The sequence below is a fragment of the Protopterus annectens genome, chromosome 3.part1 (genome assembly GCF_019279795.1).
Source record: "Protopterus annectens isolate FY-2018-M chromosome 3.part1, PAN1.0, whole genome shotgun sequence".
In the NCBI taxonomy this organism is placed as follows: Eukaryota; Metazoa; Chordata; order Ceratodontiformes; family Protopteridae; genus Protopterus; species Protopterus annectens.
In genome coordinates, this window is record NC_056732.1 from 279,749,516 (window position 1) to 279,771,781 (window position 22,266).

The 22,266-nt window shown below is 35.5% G+C and overlaps 1 protein-coding gene across 4 annotated transcripts in view; it reads right to left on the reverse strand.

The window, feature by feature from the left end:
* THSD7A (thrombospondin type 1 domain containing 7A) overlaps positions 1–22,266 on the reverse strand; it is a 2,877,792-nt gene that overhangs the window by 1,401,355 nt on the left and 1,454,171 nt on the right. For all 4 annotated transcript variants that reach the window (XM_044066751.1, XM_044066750.1, XM_044066748.1 and 1 more), the window contains one exon: positions 7,351–7,506. In XM_044066751.1, the coding sequence (XP_043922686.1) occupies positions 7,351–7,506 (156 nt within the window). The remainder of the gene's footprint in view (positions 1–7,350; positions 7,507–22,266) is intronic.

A 22,266-nucleotide genomic window follows, 5' to 3' on the forward strand; every position in this document is an offset into this window, starting at 1 on the left:
GCATTATATGATAATTGTAGAGGTTATGTGCTAACTCATTAGCAAATAGGAAGAATAGTGCAGACCCCAGAACTCAACCTTAGATGACCCAATAAAGGAATGTATGCTCATGGCCCATTGAAAGATGCAATTAATCAGATAGTTTTTGAATCAATGGACTAGGCCATGACTAAAGTTAACCTTCTGGGGTATGACTCTCTAGGAACTGTAATCAATGTCTTCAAATGCTCTCTTTAGTTTTATCAGAATATTTACACCTTTCACTGCATTTGGAGATGTTACTATAAACTCACAGTTTTACTCCTCTGATATTCCAAACATTCTGAACATCATTATCATCACTTCTAAAGTATATAATTACAACTTCAGTCTTGTTAAATTGCATTTTCCCCTATCTCTCTAAACCCCATACTTCTCCAAGGAATTTCATTGAAAATTAACATGCAAAATATTTAGAGGTATTTTACTACTAAATTATTTCAGACTGCCACCAAAATAGTATATTATAACAGTGTAACGTGATCTGCCATGATATGAAAAGATAGAATGGTTTACTATGTTCTATAATATCCAAAACAGTTGCAAAAATGAACATATTCCACTGGGTATTACTTTATATCACTTCTGTATATCAACATAATAATTAAGTTACAGCTTGAGAAGTAAGTTTATAAGGGACATCAATCAGTAAGATTAACTTATTCAAAACTATCAGTTCACTCAGATTATGAAGGCATCCAGACTCATTTTATTAGTACCTTGTGACCATGTTAAGTATTCTTTATGAAACTATTGCAAAGGCACATTACAAGGTAATTTATACTTTACTGTGGTCTATTTTTGGTGTAAGATACTTACAGGTCATAACTGTAATCCTTTATCTCTACAATTTATTTTAGACAGAAAAACATTTGCTAGTCTAAAACTGTAAAGTTTGATTATTTTTCTGTTTCTTCCTTCTGTCATTTGATCAAGTATACAGATCTACTTCAAATTCTCTCACTGTTCCAACCAACAGACCTATATTCTAACATACTGTTGGGTGGAAATGTTATTGATACAGCTCAACATCCCTTGCTTAAACATCAATCAATATTGAGCTTCATTTACACATTTCTTTGCTCCATAGCCAATGTATATTAACTCATTGATTTTCCTAGGTGTTATGTTTCCATTGTAATTATTATTTGGTCGACCCTTAGACTGAATTATGGTCTCATCAGTCAAATTAGGCAAGATAAAATATTTTTTAAATTAATTTGCCTAGAATTACTTGCATACAAATCCTAGTCTAAATTGTAGTAATTAACTATCTAATTTCGATACCTTACTTCTTATTTCCAGTGATCTGTTTCGGCCAAGTGTGACCACACTTTACAAGATGAGGCTATTTGTCAGGATGTTCAGAATGATCCTTTAAATGTTATCACATTTGGGCAGCTTTGCTATACCCAATATTTAATTATAAACAGAGGATATCTCACTCCATCTAAACAATCCTCTTACCAGTCTCCAATGTGGCATGTCAAGATTGTCATACAGAGAAAAAGCGGATTTACTATATACCATCCTAAGGATAACCATATCTGTTCAATAACTGTGTCTTAATCCAGTTTATATGACAACCTTTAAAAACCTTGTTAAAGTTACTAGGAATTCTAAAGGAAGAACTGTCATGGCAACTTGTTTTATTATAATTTTCTTATATAAAATCAGCAAAGACAGCCAAAATGTTATATTTCCATTGTTCTCTTGTTAAATATTATGTTACACCCCAGTGGTTTAACTTGGAGGACATGATGCAGAGCAGCTTTACTAAATCACCTTAATATATATTAGAATTTGTAAATTATTCTCCAAGTAAAAAAATAGAGTACGACTGCCAATGGGCATTGCTTATTACATTGCTAATCATGATGCTACTTTCCAACATTTGGTTCTAGTTACATCAAATGCCTTGCTATATTACTATGCATATTTTCACTTTAGTTACATAAACTGTTGTTTCTTAAGAAGTGTGTATATTTATTTACTCTGGTATTGCTCTGGTAAGTTCTGATGTGTTTTCTCTGTTCATATGCTTGTTCATTGTTATTCCCATTCTTAACTGTTTTGACTGTTCTTTCCTCAAAACTTTCCTTAAATTTTCAATAAAAAATATTTTAAAATGGAAGCTTTTCAGGTCACTTGGAAATTGACAACAAAATAACCTTGATGTTCCAATTACCCATAGATACAAATTAGTGCATGCTTATGCATGTTGTCATTCTTTCTAGGGTTATGCTCAGTGGGAAAAACAACTTTCTGTTTTCAACAATGAACAGAAAGTGACAGTCTGTGAAAAAAGGACCATATGTGCCAGAATTCTATGTTGTAAAAAACTAAGAACATGTGAAAAATACCAGTGTAAACCAAGTATATGTCGAGAGGACCCTTTCAAACTTGTAATTTGAGCGCTATTCATTTTGGGTGACCAGAAGTGGTTTTTTTTAATCACTATGCAAACATTTTTAAAATCAATGATTTTCAGAACTTCATCTTTTCCTACATTCCACAAAGATAACATAGAGCAATGAGGTTAGTAGTGTTGTAAAAACTACAGGAAGAGCAGTGAGGAAATCTAAATACAGCTACTAATGGGATGCCCGTAAGGAGATTTAACGGAATAGTTGCATGACTGTGCTAGTTTTATCATTGAAGTAGCTGAAATTATGAGTTCTCTCTGAAGTAAGCATATATTCTTATTCCTAAAATTAGCAGTTTGTCAGGAATCCAATAATCAGTATTTTCACATTCTGTACTCTCTCCTACTAGTTGTCTACATGTGCTTTGAAAAAAATTATTTTGCCAAGAGATACAACATTTCTTTCAGGACTGCAAGACTAAAACAAAAAGAAATAGTGTGAAGTTTTGCTGTTGTGCCATACATCCACAAACAAACACAGATGGCATTTATCATCTTAAAAAATGAGGGGCAATTAACTTTCCCTGTATTTGGGTATGAGTTTTCACTAATGTATTTTTTAGGTCTCTCTGCAGATATGCAGGATTAACTTAATAGCATCTCATGTTATGGCATTGAGCACTGACATCTATTTTGCCGGCTTCACTGTCCCATTAAAACTGATAGCACTTGAAAGCGAGACACACACAGGACTTTCATTTTGCTGTAACCTAACTGTAGCATTAAATTTGTGAATTTTACATATTTGTTGCTATGATTAAACAAATTACATGTGAAAAAAATTACTTCAGGTTAACAAGAATTGCAAAAGCTGCTCTTCTTACTTGGCTGAAAAGATTTTCTCACTTTTAATTTTCCTTCTGAGACTCAGTTCTAGACAATTGTGGTCTAGCCTACTAGTACTAGGAATATCACACATTCATAGTGAAATGATTAATGCATGCAGCAGTGATGTTACATACACTGTGTATTTAAAAGCTGCAACAGTTTCTAGAAAATAACATTAATTCTAATAACAGCATGGCAACACTTAAAACATGCATTAAGGTAAAATACACATGCTGCTCCACCAAATTCACATAACCCTTGTGTGATATAATACTTTGAATGCAGCAAATGACTGCTGTCTTAGGGCCCTTTATTGTGATTGCAATGGCCTCTCAATTATCTGTTTTATATATACATACACACACACACAAATATGTATATATATATATATATATATATATATATATATATATATATATATATATGGGTCTACTTTAGAACACCGACACGCCAGTTCGCCGACACACAACCCACCGACACCAGATAACCGACAACACACAAAACCGACAACGCAAAACACCGAACACCATTACACCGACACACTAAACGTAAACAACACATTACACTACATCACATAGCCACTAGCCCTAACCCAAACCCTAACCCTAAGGTCCGACACTACCGCACACTCACCCTACCTGCACCCTAACCCTAACTCACTTACCCACCCCTAACCCTAAGGTCCGACACTACCGCACACTCACCCTACCTGCACCCTAACCCTAACTCACTTACCCACCACTAACCCTAAGGTCCGACACTACTGCACACTTACCCTACCTGCACCCTAACACTAACTCACTTAACCCACCCCTAACCCTAAGGTCCGACACTATCGCACACTCACCCTACCTGCACCCTAACCCTAACTCACTTAACCCACCCTAAACTAAACTCCGTCACTATCACACACTTACCTTACCCGAACCCTACCTCCCTACCTCCGACACTACCACACACTCACCTATCCCACACCCTAACCCAAAATCCCACAACAACGCACACTTACCTTACCACTCCTAACTCCATCAAAATCGCACACTTACTGAGATGCGCTCACACGTTACCCTACTCGCTCTATCTGCTGTCGTCACATCACCTTTCCGGTAAACTTACCTGTCGGTCATTTCGTCTCCCTCTTCCGCGTGTCGGTCAACTCGATTTCGGCACATCACCTTGTTGGTAAACTTACCTGTCGATCATTTTGTCTCCCTCTTCTGCGTGTCGGTCAACTGCGTTTTCGGTAAATTAAAGTAGACCCATATATATATATATATATATATATATATATATATATATATATATATATGGTATCAGTAATTTATTTCAATTTTGGGGGTGGGGGTTGAACTGTGAGGCAGCTGACTGATTTCATCAATTCACAGGCCACCCAATGTTTAGCCAATGGGATGAATGGAGAGTCACCTTTCCCCACTGTTGTGCAACATTGGAGTTGCCATTTTTTTTTTTTTTTGTAATTGCCTATATGGCCTGGATCATGGATGAAAAGGGTCCTCAAGACTATTTACCTGGGATAAAATGCAAAATAAAATAAAATGATTGGTACATCATACAATGGCATGCAGAAGAATCCCTTAATTTATAAAGACCTTTACACAGTTGGATAAGACCTTGTACATGGTTCCACACTACTGCGTAGCCAAAATACTCCCTGTCCCGTGCACATATAGAAATAACTCCCAGAAGTCCGTCTGTGATTACGAAAAGAAAATGCACCAACTGCACAGATAGCTAAGCTGCAGCATCAGCATAGACACAGAAGTGAAACAACCTTACTTGCTTGATAGGAAAATAATAATCCCTATCTGCAACAGAGGTCTCTATGGTTTAGGCACATGCGCTATGACAACCACAATTGTACCCACCTCCACAAAACCCTTCATTACTATAACTAGCTGTTATACTTAATGATCAGAAAGGTTTTATGAATCGTTGAAGTACATAATGGCACTATACAGGATTGTGGTGAACAGTTATTTGATAAGGTATGTCTGATGTACCATGACTTATTAACTGTTTGTTATTGTGCTATGTAGCACTGTATTTGAAGCACTTCTATGCTCTGTGGCACAGGTGGGCACAGAGCAGCACTGTGTACTATGAGTGCCTGGCTTTCATTTATTCAAAGCATTCTTCCCTTCGCTATCTGTCTTACTGTGGTCCATCTTTCTGAATCTTGGAAATGAGAAGGAGTGGAGTCAATGTGGTGCACAAGCTGAGTGCCACATTTATGAATAGCCCAGCATATTTCTAGCTGATGTTTATGTTACACTTACACATTGTATTGATCACACATCGACTTACACAAATACAGGCCCAGTGCTTGCAAAACTTTTGCAAGAATAAATATTTATGGCATCTCTACTGTTCTCCTGATTTAAAACCAATATTGTCATATTAAAATTCATAATATACTAGTATTTGGTATGTCACATATCTTAATCAAGACTCTTGTATGGCAAAAGGCAAAAAAAAACACCATTATATAATACAGATAATTGCATATGTCATCCTACATGTTATGCATTCCTTTACATTCATTTACTTGGCAGCTACACTATTTAGTACTTTTCTTAAACTGCTTGTAAGACTAACATTAACAACATGAGCGAAATTTCAGACCATTTCAATCTAAGCTATACATTTAACATCAAGACAAGTAAACCAAAACTACTGTTGTTAAAAACAAAGCTGACAAAAGGAACAAATGTTTTTTTTATTTATTCACTATGTCAATACCTTCCATAATAAGAACTACACCACTGTTTATGTTAATTAACTTGAATCCAGGCCCTTTATTTTCTCTCATGTTCATGGTGAGGTTATTTCACATCCATAACAATGACACCTACTGCAGTGTTTGCACCTATGAAGTTATGGATTCATAGGTAAATACTAGGCTATCAGTCTGCAGACTATTACAAGCCTAACCAATAACCAGAGGTCAGAATCAAGCCCTGTACATTGTATCTTTCAGGCTAAGACCTTAACCATTATGCTGATCCTCCATATAATGTCCTAGAAGCCTAATAGCATGATATATATGATTGAATCTTAGCCGGCAGTACTACATATTGTTGAATCTTTTCATAAACAGATGTCAGAAACCTTACTTCCAATATGAAGTGCACAGACAGGGCAAAACAAAAGAGTTCAATGCCCAATTTGAGTTGGCACAATTTCTCTTTTATAACATAGTAGCACAAAAAACAAGAAAAAAGAAAACCTGACAAAACCAACGATGCCATTGTTTGATTAGAATAACCCACGGCATTCCTATGTGATCTATGGTAGAATTTATTTCCTTCCCACAATAGTGTTTGATGCCAAGAGCAAACCCACTTAGATCAGACTTTATTTGTATGTGATAAAGCCAAATGTAAGCCATATCCCGGAAATACATTATTACAAAAAATGACTTAAATCAAGAGATGTAAATTTGCTATCTCCTGTAAAACGATCAAAGTCCAGTATCCCGCCTGTAAGTCTCACTATGTAGGGTCTCTTTGATGACTTTTATACCCTTTTCTTGAAATACTATGAAGATATTTAAATATAAATGTCAGAATTATATGTCCTGAAAAAGTCTGTGTGCTATATATACACAGATTTGCACAATAAGTCGCTATGTATATATGAAGACATGGTAGTGTAATTTTTTTCTTAATTATCTGGGCAGTAGGTCTTCATGTTTCAGCATGAGCCAGTTGTATTTCTTTGAAGGGCATTGCTCAGAAGTGTCAGCAACTTGTATAACAGCAGATCCAGTAAACTATATTATATCTTTTCTTAACATAAGCAGACTAAATTAGTACACTGGCAGTATACTACTTTGAAATCTGTCAGAAGATTTGTGCTGTTAGTAATGTTTCAGAAATAAATTTAAAAATGCTTAGACTATAGTTACAAATTTCATTTATTAATTAGCTTCATTCAAAAGTCAGTTGTGGTTTGATTCCTGTACTGAGAACATTGTTGATTGATACACAAATTATTGTAATAATCAGATACAGAAGTTTACATTTTTCATGTTTTACCTTTTTTTGTCTGTTGATCATCACAGCTTTCATATGTGCAGGGTCTCCAAGCTGACCAAGAGGAAACTTCACACTCTATTGGGCAAGGTACATGACATAACTGTGTGGTATTAGGTACTGGTTCTGAGCAGAGCTTGTTGTCCACAGGTTTTGATGCTGTGAAAAAATAAACATTTTTTTTAAATTAATCAAAGTAAAGAAACCTGTGCCTTTTATTAATTATGAAAAACTGAATACTGCAAGAATATATGTATGTATAAAAAACATTGTTTGACAAGTGTGTTGAAGGTCCTAAAATCTAAACAAAATGTTTAAGGTGTTAACATATTGCATGGCTTAAATTTCACCTATATATATCCATTCCTATCTAAAAGCAAAGGTTAATGAACTTTCAGGCACAACACTCATCTGTTTATGCATATATTTAACAAAGCTCTGCATCAAATTGACAAGGTATTTAAATGCTGCATTTCTTTAAAACATGTTTAACATTTAAGTCAATAACAAAACTGGGGCAAACATAAGTCTTACTTTCTCAGTGCATATAGTTGCAGTCATGGACTTGTAAACTGGTAAAAGCCATTACAAATCCTTTGATATACACAGCACAGGGTTACACTCCATTATGCTCCAGCCCTCCTAATTGTATAATGATCTTGAAATGCTGAGTGCAGTGGACTAAAAGCAAATTGCTGAATTTCTTCATAACTCAGGAATGTTCCTTTCTCCTTTGCACTGTTATGAATAGGTTTTATAAAAACAGTGGTAGGAAATATATCACTCAAGTACCTGAGTTTCTATCTACAGATCCCCACCACCTTATCCTAAAAAGATCATTATAATAACAAGGTTATAGACAGGCATACTTCATATATGCCCATAGATCATTCCTGTATTCCACTGGAGCATATTTTGTTTCTGCATGGCTAATGTTATCAAAGTTACTTGGATGGTGCAAGTTGGTTATTTACTTCCAGTGATTCATTTTTCACTTTCTCTCCACTGTAATGCAACTATGGAGCTGGTATTTATAAACAGAGGGTGTGTGGCCAAGCCTGCCAAATGGGGTTATGCAGAAGGGCTGCTCCGTGAAAAGACAGATTGATTGTATATTTTATGCCTTTCAAGTTGCACTTTTCCATCTTGAAAACTTGATTAGACATGACTCGTTTTGTTTCTTGATCAAACAGAGGGGAAACTGCCTAACATACACATTTCAAAAATGATTTACTACTTTAGTACAATCATATATACTGTCATTTCAGGAGTTCTTTTCAGTACCGCACTGTTTACAAATGGGCACTGCCCAGGATGTTTGGTTGAGGCACACATGGACCCAGATTACAGTAGAGTTTCACTCAGTGTAAGTCTGCCCTGATTTTAAAAGACGCACTGTCAGTGTACTTGACCTACTTCAGTTTAAGGCCTATCTGTAAACAGCCTTACTATGGAGACCAGATTACGAAAGACTTTCTGTCAATGTTAGTGTTCACTGACACTGACAGCAAGTGTTTGGAATCAGACTCGTTGTGGTTGTTGTGACACCAGCAATCTTGGCTATAATCCTGGATTTTAGCCTCCTTCATAAGAAAGGGGAAGTCATTCCAGAAAAGAAATCACCGATGGTGACTACTTAGAAATCACACAGACAAAAATCTCCTATGAAAACAGTGCTGGGGGAGTTTAACATCAGAATCCTGAACTTAAAAGGTTGAGTTCTACTCCAGTAGAAAGTAAAAAAGTTTTAGAAAATCATTATTAATGGCAGCCAAAAAGTGAAAACTGATTCCAAATTTAAAATCTTAAACAAGGGTTGAAATTATTTGATATTATCTGTAAACAATCTAGGGAAGATAAGCTTTATTGTGTAAAATATTAAGGCTGGTCGAAAAGTGTTTGCTCTTTAAACAGCAAAGTAAATGTGGCCTTAAGTCCCAGTGCTTCATCCCTGGTTGTAGCATATGTCTCTGTTTTTGGTGAGGGAAATAAACGGTTACTGGACAAAATGTGGAGAATGAAGATAAAGCCTTGCAGGGTAGTTATAGTGCCTTTTACAGAGTCCAAAAAAAAAAAAAAGAAGAAAGACAGGATAATTTCAGAGTTAGATGGCGTGACTATGCACATGGGAGCTTTTAAAGCTAATATGAGCTTGAAGTTGCAGTCGATGCTGTGGACTACTAATCCAAGTGCACAGAGGCTGGTTGATCAGTTAAAAAAGACAGGAAGGTGAAATTAGAAAGCTCAGCTTGGGAATATATAATCACTATTAACATGTCACGGGGGATTGAGAAAACTGTACCAGGCAAAAAGATATATGCTGGGCTTAGTAAAAGATGTGGACAAAGTGCAGAAGTTTTTGTTGAGGACCGGGTGAAGCAGCAGCTTTTCATGGAAGCTCCGCATTTGGATTAACAACTAGGGTTCAGTAAGTGCATAGGCTTTGTAGAAGACAGACCATGGCAAATATTAGTGATGTGCCATGGTTACATGTGTAAGGGATAACTGATCAGACTGGCAGCATTACAGAAAGGCTTCACACTAGCTGGTTGCCTCATTCAGATGCTACACAATTTTTTAACAAATGATTTTCAGAAGGGGCCAGATGTCCTCTGCACTTTTAAATGTGTGGAAGGAGAGGACAGTTGACTCCATCATTTACCCTACAGTGCTAAAAATTGCATGGAAGGCTGAAGCGTATTTGACAAACACACTAGATGAAGCAGTGCCAGGTATACATGTATGTTATGCATGGAAATGTTGCCTAGTGGACTACAGAGCTGCTATGTGAAAAGGAGGGAAACTGTAATAAATGAGGGAACAGAAGAACATGAGTCTGCTAGTGAATCCGCCAGTGAAGGCAGGAATCAAGCCCTCGATGTGGAAAGTGCTACTCACAGTGAGAAGGATGAAATAACTCTTCCAGCAAGCAGTGGAGCAATGAGTGGAAATAACTCATTATTGGTACTTTTGTGTAAGAATGCAGAGATGGTGAATAATGTTGCACATCTAACACTCTGGGATGGATTCCCTGTGTGGGACAAAGTTCACTTGTTGGAAACATGAGGAGATCTTGATGATGTGGGTGTGACTCAAAAAGCAACCACCTGATCAGGTGAAGAACCAACAGCAAAACAGGCACAAGGAGATAGATGCTGTACTGGGCAAAATGAGTGAAGAATGAAAGAGAAAGGAATAAAAAAAAAAGGAATGACTACTTAGAAGAAGATATGATGGATTGAGGCCCATAGAGATCAACATGGGAGAGATTGTTTTAGGATGAGATGAAGCAATAGTAGTAGTAATTGGTGATGATTTCGATGCAAGGTAGAAAGAGAGGTGGTTGAGAGGGGTTGATGTTGGAGCATGACATGGGCATTCCCATTTGGCTGATAGATGACAGAATAGCTGAGATTTGAAATTTGTAAGGTTTGGTAGGTTGTGCAGGTCAATGTTTTGATAAGGGTAGGACAGTTGTAGATGGCCAGGAGGTCATGCTGGTTTGTGGACCTGAAGGAGATTTTGGTTAGTGGATCTAAGTGGGCGGTTGGGTTTGTTGGGTTTTAAGGATGCAGCGAGAGATGGGCAGTTTGCAGGTTTAAAGATGAGCTTGTGGGCAATGGTGAGTTGTAGGTAACTGAGGTAGTTGGGTAGTTCAAGCCAATTGAGGGTGAAGAGGGAGTGGCAGTGGTGGGATGTGTTTTTTGAATTGGCTGCAAATTTGCAGATCTTGTGGTAGCAGGATTCAAGTTTGGATCATAAACCGAGGTGGAGATTTGTGAACAGAGGAGCACCGTACATAAGCAAGGGAAGCAGGAAGGAGGATGCTAGGGTTTGATGGGTAGAGGGGCTGAGGAAGTGGTTGTGTCTGTAGAGAAGAGGAGACCTATCTTTTGGTGTGTTTTTTTTTATTGTGGAGTGGATGTGGGTATCAAATTTTAGTTCTTCATTAATGATGATGCCAAGAAGCTTGGTGGTGGGAACAATTTGAAGGGGGGTGTTGTTCTGGGTCTGTATGGTGAAAGAGGTTTTGTCAATAATAGAGTTTTTGTTAGGGGAAAAAATCATTAGTTTGGTTTTATTTGCACTAAGAGCCAAGTGGTTGGACTGCATCCAGGTTTCTGTTGTAGACAAGGCTAATTGGGTTTTGGCTAGGAGCTCAGAGGGTGAGAAGGCTGAGCATATAATAGTCAAGTTGTCTACATATTGGATGACAGATGATTCTGAGATGGAGTGGTGAAAGTTGTTAATGAATAGGTTAAAGAGTAGAGGGCCAAGAATGCAACCTTGAGGGACACCTGTAGCTGTAGGTAGGAAAGGGGAGGTTGAAGTTTTCCATTGGACAGCCTGTTGGTGGTTGGACAGATAGCTTGAAAACCAGGCTATGGTGGTGGGAGAGAGATGTAGGGTGGAGAATTGGGATATGAGTAGGGTGTGGGAGATGGTCTCAATGGCCTTTGACAGATCTAGGAATAGTGTAGATACATATTTTCCTGAGTCACATTCAAGGTTGATGGTTTTCAGAAAGGAAACAAGGGCAGTCATTGTGGAGTGACCAGGGCAGAAGCCATGTTGGGTGTGGGAGAGGAGATTGTTTCAGGTTAGGTGTGTCATGAATTGTGCTTGGATGTTTTTCTCTAGAATTTTAGAAAGAGGGGAAAGGATGGCTATAGGCCTGAAGTTGGTGGTGTCAGTATTTTTGCCACCTTTGTGGAAGGGGATGATGTAAGCATGGTGCCAAATAGAAGGGATGTATGATTCTTGTATGGATCTATTAATAAGAATAGAGATGGGACAGGTGATGCTGGTTAAGAACTTCAAGTTAAGCATTGTTAACGTCTGCAGATATCTACTAGAAACTAAGTATCATGCATATAGGACAACTTAAGGCAAGTGTACTTTTTATATTTCCCCACTGACTCTTATGTTCCATCTGCATTTGAGTGTCCTCAAATCATTGGAAGGGGGAAATCATAATGTCATGTATGAGCCTTAGCGAGGATGTTTCTTTTCTGTATGGGATCAGCAACTTGAAAGGAGGAGAGAACTTCCCTATCCAGATGGCATTTCATGCAGTGTCATCTTATTCACAAGGAATCTCAAGAGAAACCCACCCTTTTTGTTGAGACTTGACAGCATGTATGGAACTGTGAGAACTTTAACCTCTGTTCTGTGGTACAGAGTGCCCTAGCTACAACAAAGTCCACAACCTTCCCCAGTTGGAAGGAGAATTGTGACTGGTTGCAAGATTCCTTTCTCCATAGAGGCTTCTCCAGAATATGGGTCTTCTACTTCAATCCGATCAGGATTCAATCATTCTGCACTATACATTTGGCATATATTATTGATTTATTTACTTAATTATTATATTTTTTTACCTTTTCATTTGCTTCATGGATGAAAATTATTTGTGCATTAAACTGACAACTTGAAATTTATACTTTTTTCTTGCTGAGCAGTTTGATAAATAAACATTTATCAGAAATTATTCAATAAACATACTATAATCCTCTCCCTAATCCAAAGTTTATAATGTAAAATAAAATTTCTGTAAACATAGTTAATTGTAAACATTAATCAGTTTTATAAGTGCATTAAAACACTTTTTGGTTTTGGCTGTGATAAGATAACATGACTAAGTTCAGACTCAGTCTATCAGCTGTTTGTGTCAATTCAAAGTTGTTTCATCCCTGTTTTCCAACCAGTAAGTCAGCATTATATTCAATTCCATTTACCAACCTTGAAATGTCAGTCTAGTCTATCATTTAGGTACACATACAAAAAGAAGATCAAATAAATTAATAACTGAAATAGTATGAATATTTATCTCCAGCTTTTGCAATGATTTCAGGGCAACAACTTTTCCATTCATTGTTCTGCTTCACTTACAGAAAAGATTAAAACAGTCATACCTATATGAGTGTGTAAAAGTGCCAGTTTGCAGTTTTTTTTTTTCCCAAAAGAAACCTGTTAATACATACATATAATATATTGCTATGCAGGAATGCACTTTCAATTTCTACATGCTACATTCCTATAGTTTTCCATTATTAGTGGTACCAGTTCTAAACAGCCAAGTTTTCCATACTGAATTTCAAATTTAATTCCAATGTATATTGGACAAAATAGTCTAAATCTCATAACAGACAAATGTTGTGTTGTTATCCTTGTTCAGTGACTGAATGCAAAAAAAAATAAGCTAAAATAAATCCAGTGTACCTCAATAGTTACCTAGAAAGTTATATCAATTTCCTTTATATAAAGAATGACATTTGAATTGACAGTGATCTTCTTAGATTTTGAATGGCTTTAAATACGCATAGCTATAGAGCTAAAATGTTGTCCACTCGCCTAATAAAATGGTTTAGTCTAATTCCTTCTTGTTTCCGCTAGATCCTTACGTTCCATTATTTTATTTGCCCTAATTCATCTCTATTATGCTAATCCACATATCATTTATCTGTGGGTTGCCCAAAGCCATCTCCTAGTTCATCCCTAATTTTGTTGTAAGACAAACTGATGTAAAATAATTTGAAAGACATAAAACCCTAATTAATGTGTTATAAATTCATTTAAACATCCCAGTCTTTATCCTTATTGACAAAATCGCATTTATTTATGTCAATAGTTTATAGATTGCTTTTGCGTTAACCACTTGTGTTATAAGGGTAAAAGACATCCTCAAGATTTGCATCCTTATGATATAATGCAGTGATATGATCTTTCTGTTTCATTCAGGACTTGTTTTTGTTAGATACTATAACAAAGTATATAAATGAGTTAACATTTTCTATCTTTTGCCTTTTTAGGCATACCTTACTGTTTCCTCATTTAATATTAAATACCATTAACTTTGTTTTTTTTTTCAAATTTATCACAAAACTGTTCAGATGCATTACATTTTCTAAACCAAATATTTACCTTCTTAATGTTTCAGAATGTTCATAATTGATGATCAATATTTAGTGACCATCTGTATATCTCAGTATCAGTAACTCATTCTGTCATCTTTCAGCTCTAAGATATTATTATTTTTTATTAACATCATCCAGGGTAAAATAATCGAACACTAGTTAACTCAATGAAATATTTAAACTCACATGGTAGCTGACAGTTCATAGAATTGTAATGCTGCTGTAGCTAGGGGAATGCAAGGCCTCTATCATAAGTTCATCTTTCCCTCTATTCTCTCCATCCTAAAACACAAATTTCTTCTACATTCCTGTTCCGTATGTAGATTAACTATTTGAAAATTGCACACAGCCTATAAGAACTCAGTGTTGTATCCTTTTCTCACAATGATTTTAAGTTTAAAGCATGCTTGTATTATCGAGTATCCTAGTCTAAATGCTAATTAGTTCCTATTATCAAGCTGTATCTTAAAATAGTCTAATACCAATGCAGATAATATATTTATCAAAATATCTGACAATGTGATTGGATGGTACATTCTAGGGTCTTTAACCTCTTTGCATTTGTAAATAGGAACAATTATCCCCAGTTCCCAAGAATGTAGGAGTGCACATTTTAATAGACATCTCCTCCATTGATTCTTCTATGTCTTAGGTCATGGTTTGTCATCTCCTGAATTGATTCTTCAGTGCCTTAGTACACAGTTGTCTTGCCCTGCATTGATTCCAATGTGCCTTAGCCCATGGTTTCTCTTCTCCAGGAATTGATTCTTCTGTGCTTTAGACCATGGTCTCTCATGTCCAAAAAAGATTTGATTCCTAAACATATTGAAGGATTTGGTCTTTTTAGTTTTAGTCTGTTTAAACTCCATAGTGCTGCTGCTTTTGCAACCTAAATTCAACTTTAATTGAATTATTCAATGGTACATCTTTCTTACTGCAATATATTTATATAACAAACTACTATACAAACAGTCTGCCAGGCTCTAGCTTATAATGACTGGCCTGTAAAATGAGCTATCAAACTAAAACAAAATTGTTAACCTTATTTATCGTATGTTGCATCAACTCTTCTTAATGTTTTACAGCAAAACATAGATTAGTAATTAGTAATAGGTTCATAGATTAGTAATAGGCTAATTGCCCTTATGAGCAATTTTAAGCCTAGCCAATTATCCCTTATAAGACTCAAACCCTGCACCTTGTCTTTGTAAGGCAAACACCTTAACCATTAGGCCACCCTCCCACATCACTTCTTTTATTTGAGAAAACAAATATAGTATTACCTTTGAAGTCTCATGGTACTTAGAAATGGGCAAACTATACATCAGCACCCTGAAAGGAGAATGAACGTTCTCCAGCAGGTTATTAATGATAAGTAATTCTCACTGAAAAATGACTCCGCCACTTCATGGCAGCATATCAAGCTGTCATGGAGCTCGGACTGAAAAAAACGAATGGCTTCCATTATTTTACAATCACTAAGCAGTGCTTTTGCTGTTTAGCGAGTGTAAAATAATAATAAAAAAAATTTAAATGACAACAAATATGTGTGTGTGTGTATGTCTGTGTGTGACAGTGTATGCGTGTATAAGAGTGAGAGATCGATTGAGCCATTATCTTATATTCACTAAGCAGAGATTTTGTTATTTAGTGTTTATAAAATAAATGAAAAAATGAAAAAAAAGTATGTGTGCATGTGTGTGTTTTGTGTGTGTGCGTGTGTGTGTGTGTGTGTGTGTGTGTGTGTGTGTGTGTGTGTGTGTGTGTGTGTGTGTGTGTGTGTTGTGTGAGTGAGTAAAGAGTGTGAGCAATCCATGGCATCAACAGAATCAGTTAAGAGTGCAAACCTCATCACCATAACTTTCAACCTCCCACCACAAGAAATTTGGACAGAGCCACAAATAGTGAGGAACAAACAACCAAAAATAAGGACAGATTTTAAATATTGCTTTTATAAACTTAGAAAGTTGATAAAACAACAGGGTTTCCATTCAAATGTATTATCTGAAGGATATGACGTCGGAAACTGAAATGGCTGTCATTATTTAATTATTTAATTCCCTAGTGATGTGCCATGAATCTACACATATTATGAGGATGGGACCAAATATCTGAGCCAAAAATCTGGACATTTTGCAAAAATCTGGACAGTTATGCTCTATTGAATCTTAGCTCAAAATATCTGGATAAACCTAAAATAAATGTGGGTCAAAAGCTCAAAACAGGAACATATTTTACTTGATTATTACGATTTGTGTTAGCATACATTTTCTGAAACAGATGCATCAGAGACTGAGTGAAAGTGACAGTAAAGACATTTGAATACGTCTGGATCCTTCAGCTAAAGAAATCTGGATAAAGCCTAAAATAAAGAGGGATCAAAGGCTCTAAAATAGGAAGAGATTTTAATTACTGCTTTTATAAATTTACTTAAAAGGATTTGTGTTAGTATGAATTTTCTGAAGAAAATAGTCTGAAACTCAAATGTATGCCATTATATTGTAACTTCATCTCCGATGGCTGGCAACAAACTAAACATTTTAGGAGTAAGGGACCAAAAATAAAGTAAATGCCTGGATATTTTTAAGTGTTATATTTTGGATGTAAAATGCTTCCTTCAACACCACTGACATATACTATGGCAAGTTTGAAAGGGTCTATATGACGAAATTGAAATGGCTAGTCATTGAATACCATTTCATTGACCACTACACTCCAAAGGACAATTTACACAAATGGCCAGATCACCAATTTTTTTCTTAGGGAAAAAATCAGTTGGCCAACCAGTCATGACACACGTCAAACATTGCAAACTGGGTGGGCTAGAGCCCCCACACCCCCAATGTGGGAGGCTGTGCCCCCCATTCCCCCTAACTAAATATACCAACTCTGAGATTGCACTACAGTGGGTAAAAGGGCAAATGCATGGCAACAGCCAAGCGATTATTTTCCCTAGGAAAAATATTAGTGATTTGGCCGTTCCCATAACTTGTACTTCAACATTTAGCGGTCAATGAAACAGCATTCGATAATTAGCCATTTCAATTTTGTGATATAGACCCACTTTGAAACATTAGGCAGAGGAACTATTTTACATCAAAAATATATAACAAAATAATATAATAATTAAAAAATAAACAAATAAGGAAAAACAATTTTACAGAGATACCATTCTTAAAGTGCAGTAATATCCTTCAGGGTGAGTGTTAATGTGTAATCAGTGCTCTTCCAGGGATGTAGAGGCTCTCCACTGGCATTAGTTAAACATTAACACATACCCTGGAGGGCATTATTGCTTGATTATAGCCCACACACTTTCTACTCAGTAGATATTTCTGTATATGTTTTCATAGTTGCGTTTTGCTTTTATTGTTGAACCACAAGTCAGCCCTTCTCTTTGAGTGCTTGTTGTTTTATGTTAAATGGGTGTTTAATTCTTTAAGTAACTTTTATATATAATCTCAGGAAGTGTATTGCTTAACTTCTTGCTTTATATTTTTTATTTCTATGTTCATATGTTCTTAAAAAGTCAAGCAGTTATCAATGTCCATTTTTTTCTTACTTTAATGTCTGATTGTTTTAGTTCTTTCCACATTCTCTTTTTATGAGTGTATATTGATTGCTCCAACAAAATAAAAATGGTTTACCATTTAAAGTAATCATATGATGTGAACTCACTAGTCTTAGTAAGCAATCATGTTCCCTGTTTATAGCTAGCTATTGTAAAACTCTACAAACAGACAAAGGCATGATGTAAACACACTAAACTGAATAAACGGAAACCAGGACTAGTTGCTTCAGGCAGAACAAACAGACACTTTATTAAGTGAGCACTTTCGGGAAATTCAATGACTTCCCTTCCTCAGACAAAAGCATATGCTTGCAAGCTTCAATACATAGCAAGCCTTAATGCATAAATTAAACAATCAAGTAATTAACAAAAATCAGACATTCTTTAAAGATAAATCAGTTAAAAAACCAAACGTAAGCTTAAGAATTAAATACTACCCATAAAGCAGAACTTTAAAAAGGCACAAGCTATGTTGATTTATTTGTTTTCTGCTATGTAGCAATTTTGTAAGTGTTGGTGTCCTTGGCACTTTTTAATTTATTTTTATTATAGCTTGTGCCTTTTTAAAGTTCTGCTTTATGGGTAGTATTAATTCTTAAGCTTACGTTTGGTTTTTTAACTGATTTATCTTTAAAGAATGTCTGATTTTTGTTAATTACTTGATTGTTTAATTTATGCATTAAGGCTTGCTATGTATTGAAGCTTGCAAGCATATGCTTTTGTCTGAGGAAGGGAAGTCATTGAATTTCCCGAAAGCGCTCACTTAATAAAGTGTCTGCTTGTTCTGCCTGAAGCAACTAGTCCTGGTTTTCGTTTATTCAGTTTATTGTAAAACTCTCAGAAAATCATTTCTGTTTAATAAAAATCCATCCATCATAACTGAAGAAGCATCATATCATGGTATTTAACTCACCACAGACATGTACTCTGTCTCACTTATTTATTTAACATTTGTTGACCGGGACAGTCCGACTAGGTTCCACAGAGCCTGTTTTCAGCAGAGGCCCGGGGAGAAATGCTCCAGATGCATGTCTCTGGAATGTGGGAGGAAACCGGAGTACCCGGAGGAAACCCACGCGAACACAGGGAGAACATGCAAACTCCACACAGAAGGCACCCCAGCCAAGAATCGAACCAGAGAACCTCTTGCTGTGAGGCGACAACATTAACCGCTGCACCACTGCGCCGCCCAGATGCAAATATAGATATAGATATAGATGTACACATTTTAAGAACTTGACTGACTTGAGTCTGACTGAGTGATATTAATGAATTTGCTTTATATAATATTTTTAAATAATGTCAGAGAAGCATTCCAGCTGTTTTGCTGCACTGTTAATGATCTTTGCATTGTTGTTATCTGCTTGTTCTTCTAGTATCTCTCATGTTTAATTTTGGCCATCTTGTGATTTTTTTGAATTGAAAATAAACACTAGATCTTGTCCAACATTTTCCAAAACCTTTCAACATCATGTTCAAAATATTACAGATTATACATTAAATGTATGCTGGCTCCCACGTTAAACTAAGATTCACTTAAGTAAAGAGGTCGGCTCCAGATATAATTTCTCACAGTTATAACTGGAGCCATGAAGGTCTCATAATTCTCTAAACTTACAATTTCATTGTCTACTAAACATGCTTGCTTTAAAGTTATGTCAAATTTTCTAAGGGAATCCATACATTTAGAATCATCTAACATAATCATCAAACCAGCAACAGTGTAAACAAATATACATATATATATATATATATATATATATATATATATATATATATATATATATATATATATATACACATATATAGGTCTACTTTGAAACACCTAAATCCCAAAACATCTAATTTCATAACATTGAGACCAGAATATCTAAAACCCATAACATCGAATTTCAAAACATCTAATACTACAAATCACAAGAAAATAACATCCCCTCCACATATAACAACACCAAACTACCAAACATATTTTTTACTATGTTTCTGCAGGGGGGAGGGGCTCCCTGCAACCCCCCCCCCATAAATTAAATATACCAACTCCAAGATTGCACTGCAGTGAGAAAGATTTAATTTCCTAACCCCCACTGTATCAAGCCCCCCTGCAGAAATGTAGTAAAAAGTGTGTTGGTAGTTTGGTGTCATTATATGTCATTACATGCGGAGGAGATGTTATTTTCATGTTATTTGTATTGTTAGATGCTATGAAATTCAATGTTGTGGGTTTTAGATGTTTTGAGTTTTAGATGTTCTGGTCTCAATTTTATGAAATTAGATGTTATGGGTTTTATATGTTTTGAAGGGGACCCATACATATATATATATATATATATATATATATATATATATATATATATATATATATATAGAGAGAGAGAGAGAGAGAGAGAGAATGTATATATGTATTTTGAATTGCAATTTTTACTTATACCGGCTATATGCTTTCATATGAAGCTAAGCAGTTCTGCTTATGCTGCTCACTTCTTCAGATAATTTACAACAATATTAACATTATATCAATATGAAGAATCAGGATATGAAAATGTAATATCTGTTTAGATGCACTAGGCTGTAGTCAAGCATCAATCAGGCATGTAACCCATCATATCAGCTTTACGTTACATATTTTCAGTGGCTTGTATATTTCAAACTTTTGAAATTATGGTAATCACTACACTGGTCCTAGAGAAATGCTTGGAGGTGCTGCTAGGGTTTAATGAGTTAATTTCTTTATGTTCATTTATTTTCCTGTTTCTTTAGTTTTAAGCATGCCACTGCATGTTGTGATTTTCAGATTTTCAGTCTTATAACCCCTAACATCTTGTATCATCTTTTCAGTGGTGTATTTCTCTTTTTGGAAGCTTATTTCTATCTTTCCCATCCTTCAACTGATAATATACCTTGTTTTATTTAAAATGACTGCTCCATTCAGTTGCATGAATCTTTTTAACTCATTTTCATTTCTGTTTATGCTTCATCACATCTCCCCATCTTAAGAATATTTAATTTCCTTCCATATAACTTAATTTCTGGAGGAGACCCCAAGATGTGGGAATGTGTCTTTTCTAGCTCCTCCCTTGATAAATATTCTGTGCTATTTCAGTTGGTGACATACTTTTCTCTTTTCAGTTTAAGAAGCTGGAATCAGAAATACATCGTTCACTGTTAATCATTGCAGCCTATTTTAGGTAGGTGATCTCAGGCTGTGGTTTAGTAATCATATGAAAAATGTGGGAGTTAAGCCTGTGAACAGTGTCCAGTATTACCCCTATGCAGGTTAACTCAGTAACCCAAAATTTCAAAACATGTTCAGTTATTAAATGAATATTTTTGGCATCATCGCTATGGTAGCTGTGCATACATGAATTTCTTATAGTTACATTCTGAATGGCATCATATAAAATACAACTCTCATATCAGTTTTCGACAATATTACAATTAAATGAAATCAGGAGTAAACTATAGAGTTGTTGTCTCCTGAACTCATTATTCATGAGTGCTATCGACTAAAACTTTCATTACACTCAGCAAGAATTTTCAATTCCTAAAATCAAAACACTCCACAGAATGTAGAAATACACTTATAACCAAAGAACATTCACTGGAAGGCAGCAGAAGACCACAAGTAAAATAACTTGCATTTATTCACAGAGATCTAGCATTTTCATCCAAAGACTTCATCAGAATAGAAAGTACAGTAAAAAACACCTGTAAATGCACTGGTAAAAAACTAACACTTACATACTTGACCAATCAACTAAGAGTTTCAATTCAGTCTACAGAACACATTTAATTAATGACAATTTTGTATGTAAACCAGACACTATTAACAAATATGCTATTTAAAAAAAAAAACACTTTATACAGATGCTTTCATTAATACCAGGATATGTGTCTGCTTGCATCTTAACTTGCCAGAAAGTTTCTCTTTTAAGAGTTTTGTTCTTGTAGTTACCTCACCTCAAATCTTTTGAAACTAACTCTAGAACAGAAAAATAAAACTTTTTGAAGACTTACTTACAGTGGAATGCTTAAATAGTGTATGATTTCTGTCTCTTTTCTTTATAACATGTAAGTGTTTCTTTATTCTAGCACTTAGCTTCCTTGTTGTCATTCCTATATAAAAGGAGAAAACAACAGGAGCATACAGCAATATACACTATGCCTGTGCTTTAACAAAGTGTTCTTCTACTTTAATACTTCTATCCATATGGCTCATCATAATAGAAGGACCCATCTCAAATGTAACTGCAGCTAGTGCAAAACCCACATTTAAACATTCCTAGATTTTTTATCAGCGTGAATAAAACTAACACATGGATAGTCTGTCTCTAGAAACTGCTTAATGGACATAGCTGTTTTTAACATAAAAACTTGGTTGTTCACCTATTTTTCTGACTTAGTTCAAAATTCCCTTTCAGAATATTCCACTTATTC